Source organism: Ambystoma mexicanum, chromosome 12 (genome assembly GCF_040938575.1).
Source record: "Ambystoma mexicanum isolate Mex_15411 chromosome 12, UKY_AmexF1_1, whole genome shotgun sequence".
NCBI classification, from domain to species: domain Eukaryota; kingdom Metazoa; phylum Chordata; class Amphibia; order Caudata; family Ambystomatidae; genus Ambystoma; species Ambystoma mexicanum.
The window spans coordinates 1108220542-1108233299 of NC_090936.1; the positions used below are offsets into that span (position 1 = coordinate 1108220542).

Genomic DNA, 12758 nt, shown 5'->3' on the forward strand with positions numbered 1-12758 from the left:
GTTTTCCATAGGCTTTGTGCACCATAACTAATGGTGAAACCCACTCAGACCATACTGTTCGTTCTCACACCCTGTTTTTCCATTTGATTAAGTAATTTTTTTTATAGAAGCCCTGATGGCTAACAGCACTGCCCTCACTTTTTGTACCACTGGAAGAGCGTCCATCTTCAATCAAATCTTGTGTGTAAATCCCTTAAAATGGCCTAATTGCTCTCGGAAAACCACATGTTGAGTAACTAGTTCTTGTGATTTGTCCTCATCCACGGCATAGACTGCTTTCTCAGCATTGGGGCCTAGTTTTATTTTAAGTCTCTTTTGATGTGACTAACTGAGAAGTGGATATGTACCTTTGCTTGATACATAGACCTTTTCTTTTGCTTATCTGTCTTTAAATCTCATGGTAGACCAGAACCAATCTACCAAATCAATGCGTTCACCAAAGTTGGATGTAAATGATGGGTTCAGCTTGAGGTGGCTACTCGGCAGGTTGTCCCTCTGGTACTTTGTCGCCACTAAAATAAGTGCTGTGGCAGGTAAGATTCATAACTCTTCTTTATTGCCATGTTCAATCTTAGCCCACCGGCTCCTTCGCACTGCTCTCTTCAAATGTCCCAACGGTATCCTTGGTGCATTTTTCTACTTGCAATTCATGCTCTACATTCCACTCTTCATGCTCACCTGACATGGATTTTTGAATGCACCGCATGGAATGCTACAAAGGCCTGTGTGGATCTGATGCCTGTTGGGGCTGTAACCAAACAATGGGTTCGTTGGATGCTATGGGACTGTTATGAAGTGAAGACTTTCTGGAGTGAATGAACACAGTTATTGGTGTGGACAAAGAATGTGACTTTATGACTTTGATCTTGGGAGAAGACTCCAGTTTGGAGGACTTGTCCGGTGACCTAGCTCTTTAGGGCCTCTATTGTAGCCCCAAAAATCATCCTGTGGCATTGGAAATATACTGTCTTTCCAACCAAAACTATGTGGCTTCAGGAGATGTACTACCTTTCAAATATCAGGAGAGTTTCCCTGCGAAACCAGAAGAAATGCAGTGTGTTCGAAGATATTTGGAGCAGATTTCTTGACCGGGAATTGGAGTGACTCATGGCTGACATGTACCCCGAGGAGTACCGGATTTATTTCATGTTGTCCTCTCCTCTGTCTTTCTTGTTCTTTTCTGTCTTTCTTCCTTCTTACTTGTATTGCTGAGAAAAGCCTGGGGAATTGTGGAACTGTTTCTAGTCACCCTTTCTGTGTAGTTCCAGCAGATAATGATCTCAGGGCATGTCAGCAAATATGATCCGTGTTACAGCAATGACAAAGCGGGAGACAAGGAGCCACCTCGTTGGCTTTGGCTTTCTTTCAGCATATTCAAGACTGATGTTATGACATTTGATCAATGACAATGCATACATCTAAAAGGCAGGCAAGGAATAAGTGACTTTACATTTTATAAAATTATGATCTCATAAAACTGCACCTTCCGAGTCAATTGAAAAACATTTAGGATGCATCACTTTCATCATCAAAATGACACATTTAAAAGAAAATGGTTAATAATGATAAAATTATAAACAGCGTATAGCACATACATTTGAAACAGTGGTTACCTTTTTAAAGGGAACATTGTCTGTAAGATGATAATCGAGCATTGCCTTCTCGTGAACAGAGTGTTTAAGTATTTGTTGGAGAAAAATGAACCTTTTCTACTCACTGTATTTTGTTTTGGTGTGAACTGAGCAGTTCTCCGAACAGGTTTCCGTGACCATGTTTGGACTGAACAGGTTTGGGCAGCACTCCAGCTTGGCGCAGATGCTTTTGCAGAAATCGTCCACCTGGTCGGAAGTTTTGACAATCTTCACAGTGGATCTGTAGGATTTCCCTTTGTACCTTTAATACAACAACATATTGTGTCACTTGCCAAATCAACATGTGGCTCTTCCTTTAAACTTACAAAATGCATGGCTAATCAGAACTAGAGTCTACCCAGAGTCCCGTCTGCTGGTTTACTGTACCCTGATAGAGCTACTGAGGACTAAAGGCTGCCACACAAAATATCACACAGTAGTCGATAGAGCAGCTCGGGCTGACCTATAGGGCAAAGACCGAATTGCAGGCACAAAGGTTTTTCTGGTGAAAGTGGTTCAATCCGTTTCACCAAGCTGTGACAATTTGCTGAGTTGCTTCCCTGTGCAGCTAGTACTTTTGACCAATGAGATCGAAAATAAAATCTTAAAAATGTACAATTTGCAACAGATTTCACCAACAAAAAAAATGGTTGAGTACTAGTCAACTGTCTATCGCAATAGGAATGCATTTGTGACTGCGGGCCACTTTTTCATTGGTGCCTTAGCCAATTTTATCCCCCTGTCTGACCTCGTTGATAGATTGGTAGTCATTTTATTTAAAATCTTTTTTTACTAAAAAGCTGCACTGGTTGACCTCTGCAAATCTCGGAGGCTCATTGATTTTTGGACAAATGACTCACAGGGTTGGGATTAACAAAGGCCCAGGATGCACTTGGAACAGTGCATGTAGGCTGTGCTAAGTGCAGCCTGCAACTTTGCGCCCAATTGCCTAAACAGAAACTCACTCCTGAGGAGGCATGCAGCTCTCTACAGTGACGCAGCACATTCACAGGCCGATTCATGGAATTATTGTGCGCCGAAAATTTCGGCGCAAGCGTGCGAAAACGTGCGATTCGCTGTGAAAGAGCGAAAATCGCAGTGCAAGTGCGAAAATCGCAGGGAAACCAGCGCACATCGATTCATGGAAGTCCGTGCGCGAGAAAAATATTGGATGTGCGCTGAAAAAGTGCGCGGCGCACGCTGGCGCACAGGTCATCGAACACTGTGCGATAAGGCCACAGCGAATTCGCACATAGCGCAGCGCACATAATAAAAGTAGGCGTAACACGGGGCGTTACATGCAGAATGGGGAACAACTCGTGAAAATGTGGGCATCAAGGGGGAAGTACAGGAGGCAAGTGCGCGGAACGCCCACACGCTCGCCTACAACACGTATTCATGGAATGGAATAGGGAAAAACAGCGCACTGCCAAAGACGCGCACAGGCCCATACATGTCCGCCACACGAAAGCAGGCGGTAGCGTCCCTGCGCAGGCCAAAAATGTGCGCCAAAGTTCTACACGCGCGAGAAGTTCCACACGCGATCGGGCCTGGGGTAGCGTGTGCATGTATTTCAGAGGTGCGTGAGAAGTTCCACACGCGATCGGACCTGGGGGAGCGTGTGCGTGTATTTCAGGGGTGCGTGCAAAGTTTCACACGCGATTGGCCTGTGCGCGTGTATTTCAGGGGTGCGCAAGAAGTTCCACACGCGATGGGGCCTGGGGGAGCGTGTGCGTGTATTTCAGAGGTACGCGAGAAGTTTCACACGCGATAGGCCTGGGCACGTGTATTTCAGAGGTGCGCGAGAAGTTTCACACGCGATTGGCCTGGGCGCGTGTATTTCAGAGGTGCGCGAGGAGTTTCACACGCGATTGGCCTGTGTGCGTGTATTTCAGGGGTGCGCGAGAAGTTCCACACGCGATCGGGCCTGGGGGAGCGTGTGCGTGTATTTCAGAGGTGCGCGAGAAGTTCCACCCGCGATTGGCCTGGGCGCGTGTATTTCAGAGGTGCGCGAGAAGTTTCACATGCGATTGGCCTGTGCGTGTTTATTTCAGGGATGCGCGAGAAGTTCCACACGCGATCGGGCCTGGGGGAGCGTGTGCATGTATTTCAGAGGTGCGCGAGAAGTTCCACACGTGATTGGCCTGGGCGGGTATATTTCAGAGATGCGCAAGAAGTTCCACACGCGATCGGGCCTGTGGAAGCATGTGGGTGTATTTCAGAGGTGCGCGAGAAGTTCCACACGTGATTGGCCTGGGCGCGTGTATTTCAGAGGTACGCGAGAAGTTTCACACGCGATCGGCCTGTGCGCGTGTATTTCAGGGGTGCGCGAGAAGTTCCACACGCGATCGGGCCTGGGGGAGCGTGTGCGTGTATTTCAGAGGTGAGCGAGAAGTTCCACACGCGATTGGCCTGGGCGCGTGTATTTCAGAGGTGCGCGAGAAGTTCCACACGCGATCGGGCCTGGGGGAGCGTGTGCGTGTATTTCAGAGGTGCGCGAGAAGTTCCACACGCGAGCGGGCCTGGGGGAGCGTGTGCGTGTATTTCAGGGGCTTGCGGGTGGTATTACACGCGATCGGGCCTGGGGGAGCGGGGAATGTGTATTTCAGGGGCTCGCGGGTGGTTTTACACGCGATCGGGCCTGGGGGAGCGGGGTACCACTCACTGTCTGCCTTGCGTGTAGAAGAACGCGTAGCCAACACCCACCCGCTGTGAAGTAATAGCGTGTGAACCCCAACTCCTGCAAAACACACGCACCGCACCCCACAAAAAGCAACGCCCGTGCGCGATATGTCACAGACGCGCATACGCGCTAAGGGCCTTTGGTCCAATGGAATTGCGTATGCGTGCTGACGCGCTTACGCACTAAGGGCCTTTCCTCGAATTACACACTGACTTGCAGAATTTTCACTTGCCAAATCACTCCGTATCAAGCTGGCCACGCGTAAGCACACGGAAGACCATGCTCCTGCCCAAAAGGCCGAATTACTGCCCCCCCAGAGCCCTGAGCAGCCTCCCACGAGCATTCTGCTGCTGCCTGCCTGCCCGCTGCCACCGTGCCCTGCCATTTGGTGCCTGCACATCAGCCATCTGCAGGGGTCCAGTTGCTGTGTCCACCCCTGCTGGAACAGAAAACTCCCGACTGGGATACCATCGCTCCACAGCCCAGCCCCAGGACCCAGTTGCCCACCCACGCCTGCCTCGGGGGTCGCCATGTCGGGGCAAACACCATCCGAGACCACTGGCGACCCCCAGCCAGAGGGGCATTGGGCCACCAGCTTCAGTCCGAAGGAAGTTGGTGTCCTGGTGGAGCTTGTCCTGGGGCATTATGATGCCCTCTTCGGATCACCACGCGCCGACAAGGAAGGACGGGACAGGATCTGGGACGACTTTGTGGTTGCCATCAACGCGGAGGGGGTGGCAACCCGCAACATCAAGCAAGTCAAGAAGCGCGGGGAGGACTTGAGGTCCAGGACCCTCATAAAGGCCCGGCACCTCGTGGAGGGGGGCCGGGGCAGCATGAGTACCATCCAGCTGAGGGTCCTGGAACGCGTACGCCCAGCGCTCCATGCCCAGATCCTTGAGAGGCAGACCCGTCTGGAGTCGAGCGGTAAGTGGCCAAGCATTGCTGTGTGAGACAGGGCATGTTGCAGTGTGCTGGTTGTCTGATACTTGCCTGTATGTGTGACATAGGCCATGTACACGTGTGTGTGTGCAGGGACATCATGGTCATGCATGTGAGACCAGTAATGTGTGAAGCACACGGTTGGTGTATGTGTTTAAATGCAACATGGGGAGCCCTATGCGGAATGGACACATGAGAGCATACCAGTCTCTGTTTCTGGACATGGGTGGGGGTTGGGGATGGGTGCTGATGCCATGTACATGTATGGTGTCCGTGTCTGTGTTTCTGACCTGCGTGTCTGTGACTTGTGAATGCCATGGCTGCATGACACATGTCTGTGACAATGTTCAGAATCACTGATGCAGCCTAGTTATCCTTGCATCCACTGTGTCTGGGGTGTACGAGTCCAGATGGATGAAAGTACGTTGAAGTGTGTGCATGTGATAGGCATGACCCATGATGCATGTGAGTCCAAAAACAACATTGTATGCTTCAAGAGTCCCTGGGACATGTTTGCTTATGTCCATAGCATGTGCCATGCCTGTTACTGCATGTGTTTTGCCTGCACTGACCCATGTGTTGTGGAGGGACATGATGGAAGTGATCTTTGACAGTGCCACTCATCTGCTATTGCTTCCTGTCTAGGGGACCATTGTACAGTACCCTGATGCTTGTGTTCTATGTCTCCCTCTACACAGCGCAAAGTGAAGAAGAGGGCGGAGACGGCGCTGTGGAGCTAAGCGGCGGGGATGCCTCCACGGCTGCAGCGGAAGGGGTGGGTGAGCCCCCACAGGGGCTTGCAACGGCGGAAGACGGTGTGGAGCCATCCAGGTTGGTGGTTTCCACAAAGGAGGAGGAGGCCGCTACTGAGCCGCACATGGGGCCTGGTGGGGGCATCCCTGCTGGTGCAAGAGGTGCAGTCCAGGGGGAGGGGCAGGAGGCAGCACAGGTCGCCGTGGAGATGCCTGTGCATGTCACTGTCCCTGACACTGTGACTGCACCACCATGCACCAGCAGGGATGCCCCATCCCAGGCCCGTCCGCAGGTAGGAGGGATGTCCATGTCATCTGACTCCCCTCCACCTGCAGACGAGGGGACCCCTGGCTGTATGGAGAAGGTCCTGATTGGTGTCGCGTTGCGCACGGCTGTCATTCATGATGAGGTGCGTGCTTTCCGGGGGGAGCACGCACGTCATCACGAAGAGCACCGTGCCAACGTGGGCCAGTTGAGAGTGGTCATGGTCGGGGGTCTCGTACATGTGTCGGGCAGTCTGGCGACCCTCTCCTCCTCTATGGAGGCTATGCGCCAGTCGTACTCCATGCCGTCTTCCGGCCCAGATGCCACCAGGGCCCCCTGTGGACCTGCCCCGACCAATGCAGCCACCACAGTCGGGAGTCGGAGGTCCAGCAGGGGTGGACACACCGGCAACTGGACCCCAGCAGATGGAGGATGTGACGGCATCATCGGGCAGGGCACGTGCACGACGGCGTCGGTGGATTCCATCAGCCTGGATGCCGTTGTGCTGGCACAGGCAGTTGCGTCAGAGGCAGCGGCAGGCTCGACGTGGGAGGCATCATGGCTCGGGGTCATCAACATCAGGGGTGCAGGCATCGGCCGGAGGGCAGGAGAACCCTGGAATGGGAGTGGCTTCCGTGTGGGAGCGGGTGGGCCAGCAGATAGGTGCGGAGCGGCAGCGGGCAGAGGAGGAGCGGCTCACAATGGTCAGGACGGGGGACTCCATGCGGAGGGCGATGAGGCGGGCTGAGTGCCTCGAGGGTCTTCGCAGGGAGTTGGAGCTGGACACTGCATTATCCCTGCGAGACCTCGGGGCCAGGGAACATGCCCGCCTCCAAGCCATTGAACAGGAGTTCGCTGATGGCCTGGCCCATGTCAACAACCAGTGAGCCGTCGGACTAGCCCGCTGCCCTTGTAAATAGTTTTGTGGTTAGTGTTAGGTTTCCTTTGCTTTTTTATTTATTTTGGACCTTTTGGACAATGGACCACATTTTTGTATATAGTTTTTTTATTAGGTAGTATTTTTATATAGGTTTCATTTCTTCAGTTGGGATCATGGACCCTGGATTGTTTATCGGTATATAGTTGACTGTTGGATTTTAGTTTTTTTTTGGATTTACCCATGGAGCAATGGTTTTCGGTTTTGTTTTTACCTTGGATTTACTTTCTTGAACTGTGACTTTGGACACCTTTCCTTTGGATTATGATTTGTCGTTTTTCATTATTTTACGGACATGCTGCTTTTGGTTTTTGATTCCCATTGTCATTTGTTTATTTTTAATTCCATTTTTGCTGTTTTTAATACATTTCTTTCATCAAACTTCAATGTGTAGTATCATCTCATTGGTATCATGCATATCATGATATGGGTTTTGAGATTCACTGACACCCATTGGGTGTATGTGAGGGACATGTGTTCATTTCCAAACTTGCAATTGGGGTTCTATCATGTCATTGCCATTTCTAAGTGGGTGGATGCAATACTCGGGTGGGTGTTTGGCATTTGGAGGCTGACCATAAGGGCCAGGGATCTAGATTGTGATGACATGTTGGCTGGGGGACATGTGTGGGGGCCTGCTGGCAGGTGCCCCGCAATGCTGAGGGCTCGAGGTGCAGGGGGACATGAGTGGGACATGAGTGGGGGCCTGCTGGCAGGTGCCCCGCAATGCTGGGGGGTGGGGGTGCAGGGGGACATGAGTGGGACATGAGTGGGGGCCTGCTGGCAGGTGCCCCGCAATGCTGGGGTTGGGGGTGCAAGGGGACATGAGTGGGACATGAGTGGGGGCCTGCTGGCAGGTGCCCCGCAATGCTGGGGGGTGGGGGTGCAGGGGGACATGAGTGGGACATGAGTGGGGGCCTGCTGGCAGGTGCCCCGCAATGCTGGGGGGTGGGGGTGCAGGGGGACATGAGTGGGACATGAGTGGGGGCCTGCTGGCAGGTGCCCCGCAATGCTGGGGTTGGGGGTGCAAGGGGACATGAGTTGGTGATCAGTAGTGCAAGGAGACATGTTGGGTGGGCTGCCTGCGGGACATGACCAGGGATGCAGGGTAGTCCCCTGTGGTGTGGGCTGCCTGCAGGGGCCGTGGAGGGTGTACAGGGAACACCTGGGAGGACCCATAATGCCAAATCACATGTAGGACTCCCCGGCACCCCTGGAATACACGTACCCTGCTGAAATCGCGTGTGAAACTTCTCGCGCACCCCTGAAATACACGTACCATGCTGAAATCGTGTGTGGAACTTCTCGCGCACCCCTGAAATACACGTACACTGCTGAAATCGCGTGTGGAACTTCACGCGCACCCCTGAAATACACGCGCACAGCCCAATCGCGTGTGGAACTTCTCGCGCACCCCTCAAATACACGCACCGAGGCCATACGCGTGTAATACTTCTCGCGCACCCCTGAAATACACGCACATGCTCCCCCAGGCCCAATCGCGTGTGAAACTTCTTGCGCACCCCTGAAATACACGCACCCAGCCCAATCGTGTGTAAAACTTCTCGCGCACCCCTGGAATACACGCAGCCAGGCCATTTGCGTGTGAAACTTCTCGCGCACCCCTGAAATACACGCACCCAGGCCATACGCGTGTAAAACTTCTTGCGCACCCCTGAAATACACGCACACGCTTCCCCAGGCCCGTTCACGTGTGAAACTTCCCGCGCACCCCTGAAATACATTCACCCAGCCCAATTGCGTGTAAAACTTCTCGCGCACCCCTGAATTACACGCACACGCTCCCCCAGGCCCAATCGCGTGTGAGACTTCTCGCGCACCCCTGAAATACACGCACCCAGCCCAATCGCGTGTAAAACTTCCCGCGCACCCCTGAAATACCCGCACCCAGCCCAATCGCGTGTAAAATTTCTCACGCAGCCTTGAAATACACGCACACGCTCCCCCAGGCCCGATCGCATGTGAAACTTCTTGCGCACGCGTGTTCCCGAAAACCCGTAATACACGTTCCCCGCTTTGCGTTTGCTGTTTGCCAGTCCGGGAAACTGGTCCAGGGTTGGCGCAGCCCTTTGCGATGGTTTTGCGATCTTGATGGCTTTTCCTTGCGCGAGGGCGTTCTTGGGGGCGTAACTGGCACTGCTGCAGGGTCGCTGCGCCACTCTGCGCCACGTCTGCTTTTGGAGGCGAGAATCCATGAATACCCTGTGCGCGGAAATTGATTTTATCGCACGCGGCTGGCGCAGACATTCGCACGGGCACGCTGTGCGCCAGCCGCGTGACGTTTTTGTGCGAATTTCCATGAATTTCCCTGACAATCTGTTCTCCGGTGGCATTGACGTTCTCAGAGTGGAGTGCTCCTTTGCATACCTCGCCACCATTTAAGTAACAAGGGCGAGTGAAAACAGAGGATTTTCTTTTTGCCGGGTTAGAGACCATTCAAGTCTATGGGCGTCAAAGTAGTTTGTTGTGCGAATGAAATGACTCTGTGGTGGGTCACCGTGGCCAAAAGCATGTAAGCTGAGATGTATGCCTTTGAAGGAGCCGAGGTTAGATGTAGGGATCAGTTCTGTAAATGAACCTCCTACTGGGGGTTCCCATAAAATCATATGACCATCCTTAGCCCCCCTGATCAAACAAGCACTCAAGTGGTCACAGAGTTTGCACACCAGCTTCTGCGTGAAGCACACATACCGGGTCTGATTTTTCATACGTATTAATTCGATTCATGACCATGGGTAAAACGTTTCCCTCATTAGAACGTCAGCATGCAAATTGGGGGAACACCCACTTGTGAAGGCACACCCACAAACAGGGCATTTATGCAGAAAGCACTCTTTTACTAAATAGGCCATCGATCACTGAACCACAGTTGACCCAAGTGCATTTCCCAACCATCACCATGGAAGAATTCAATTGCTTGGAGCCCACCTGCTTGTCAGGTGCGCAGAATGGTGCTGCTGTGAGAAATATTGTGGATCAAAGTATAGGAAAGCTTGCACAGTAAATTGCATCAACGTGGTTGTTCTAATAAAATCCCTGTCCCAGGTGACTATAGCAGTGTTAAACACCCCATGTAATTTTAAGACTCCACGCTGCCTTCAACTGCAGCACTGCATGCAACCAATCAACAAGTATAGGGGCACCCCACGTAAGTGAATGTGCCAAGTGGGGCAGTAAGCCAATCATGAATGGAAGCATTTGTATAATAGAGATGTGGCATTATGTCAAGGCTCCTTTTGAGAACGTAGAGGCATGAATTTGCTGTTTCTTCTGCTTAATGCTTATTCGTATATTTCCTAATTAACTTGCTTACAATACACTTCTTCGGCCTCATGCAAAGGCAAACAATCAATACAGAGGTTGTTTGACATGAGAATGTCATTTGCAAGTGGATATCATTGCTTGTTGAAGCATGATTTTCAAGAAGCCCAGCTGTAATGTTAGCAGATTGTAAAATGACAACAGAAGTTACCCAGAAACAAAATCCCCTGGGAGTTCAGAGATGGCAACACATGGCCACTATTTACAATGAATAGGCATCTGCAACTCAGAGCTAAATGAAGGTGGGCGCCTGGCATTACATTTGATATCATTACAGGAATGGAGATGATTAAACCTAATATTTAATCGGTGCTGCTCACGGCTAAAACAGATGTTCCGAACAGCTGCATGTTGGTGCAAGTAGATTCGTACCATAGGGAATAATGGTATATTATGTCATGTGGTGTGATGCTATATGTGGGGTTTTAGGAAGCACTGAGTTCACCACTAAAGTATCTTGGCAGTGTCAAAAAATTAGAACACAGAAATAAACAAGAGTCTTGTTTTTCACTAAAGATTACCTGCCTTGGTTCAGGATACGGGAAGACCATTCCAAAATGTGAGCGCTAACACTGAGAAAATGTAACTGTAGAGCAGCAGCTAATTGCCTCTACAGGAAGTCCCACCCCCCGACCATCTGTATTTTGGAAGCCTGAAATTGAGCCATGCTTCACGCCAGCAGTTGCGACCATTCCACGACTAATATTCGAGAAAAGGTATCCACTAAGAAAACCCTATCTAAATGTATTTCCAAAGAGATGACAATATGAGGGATAAGCTCCCCGAAGGAATATGAAAACAAATGTAAGAGAAACTGGTGACGTCACAAGAGATGAGAGTGACGCAGTGAGAAGACTGGCTGAAGAAGAGAAAGTCTGGACCTTATAGAAACTGATGACAAAGTAAAGTATCGAGTAAACTTTCATATATGAAGAAAAGAGTGCATGTGTGAAGTTCAAATAACTGTACAGACGCAGCAATCCAAGTAGACTAAGTGATCATAGAAGCTGGCTATACGTAGTGAATAGACTGCAAGCGGAGCCGCAATTTTATAGAAGCTGGGCATCGGTGTCACAAACTTAGTAAGCCCAGACCCAAGGAGAGAAGGGCCGAAAGCTGTGTTGCAGTGAGGAATTAGCTGGGATCGTGGAAGAGTCTGGTAGGGCTGTCTGGCCTGATGTCAAGGCTGAAGCAGCCAACACTGGTTATCTATTCTTGAAGGCGGTGAGCATAGAAATAGTTGCTACTTACCATCATGTCCCATTCCATTCAGAAATCACAAGTCTCTTGCTGGTTTGCTCTTTGCATTTTGGAACTTGTAGTCCTGGGTTTATAATGGGGACTACAAGTCCCAAAATTCAAAGTTAAAACCGGGACTATACTATTGTCTCCCGAATGGAATGCATAACGTTGGCATGTATGTACCTGTTGGGATGGGGTGAGTTCTGAGCGCTTTTTGATCCGTCATGCCAGGAAATGGAACAGCAAGGATCAGCAGCAGTATTGAAAGTCATCACTGCTGTTTTGTTCGGGTTGATCCTAATGGAATTTTGATACATCCACCATTTTATTGAAGAGAGGACCATCTCTCACGGTGTTAGAAGTGAGAGCTCGATAGCCCGAGAGTTTGACTAGAATGTGTGTGCCATCCACTTTCAAGTATTAAATCATATTTTATAAACTCATCTTCTGTTTCTATAACTTCATAACTGTGGCCCTAGAACTAATGGGGGATAAATCATCATGAGTCTGTTGGAACACCAGGGGGACTTTGAAGTAGATCAATTAGCAATTATTCCTTAGGGTCTCTGGCCCTCAGGAGAATTTTTCACATTTACAATCTTGTCTTTCCAAGATGAATTTTATGGCTGGCAACAACACATTTCAATTGAACCCTACTAGACAGAGACGGTGCTGCTGGGCTCCTGCACCTCTTGAAAGATCCCAGGAAATGCCCCCTACCGCCGGCTTTGTTCGACCTGCCCACTAGCTTTGTCAATAAAATACAAAATCTAGGGGTTATCTGTGAAGCAGAAATTGAACTAATTTACTTACCAGGTCTTCCTTTTAATGCTTACGGATACTTAGGCGTACTGATTCTTACTGCATGCTACCCATGCTTTGGTGAACTCTCGGCTCTATTATGCCAATGCTCTGTACGCTAGATTGCCGAGTTACCCGCAAAGCCGCCTCTAAACCTTTTAAA

At 50.4% G+C, this 12758-nt stretch overlaps 1 protein-coding gene across 2 annotated transcripts in view; it reads right to left on the reverse strand.

The window, feature by feature from the left end:
• The window catches only part of SFMBT2 (Scm like with four mbt domains 2), a 957919-nt gene that overhangs the window by 76072 nt on the left and 869089 nt on the right, over positions 1–12758 (reverse strand). For both annotated transcript variants that reach the window (XM_069629673.1, XM_069629672.1), the window contains one exon: positions 1718–1893. In XM_069629673.1, the coding sequence (XP_069485774.1) occupies positions 1718–1893 (176 nt within the window). The remainder of the gene's footprint in view (positions 1–1717; positions 1894–12758) is intronic.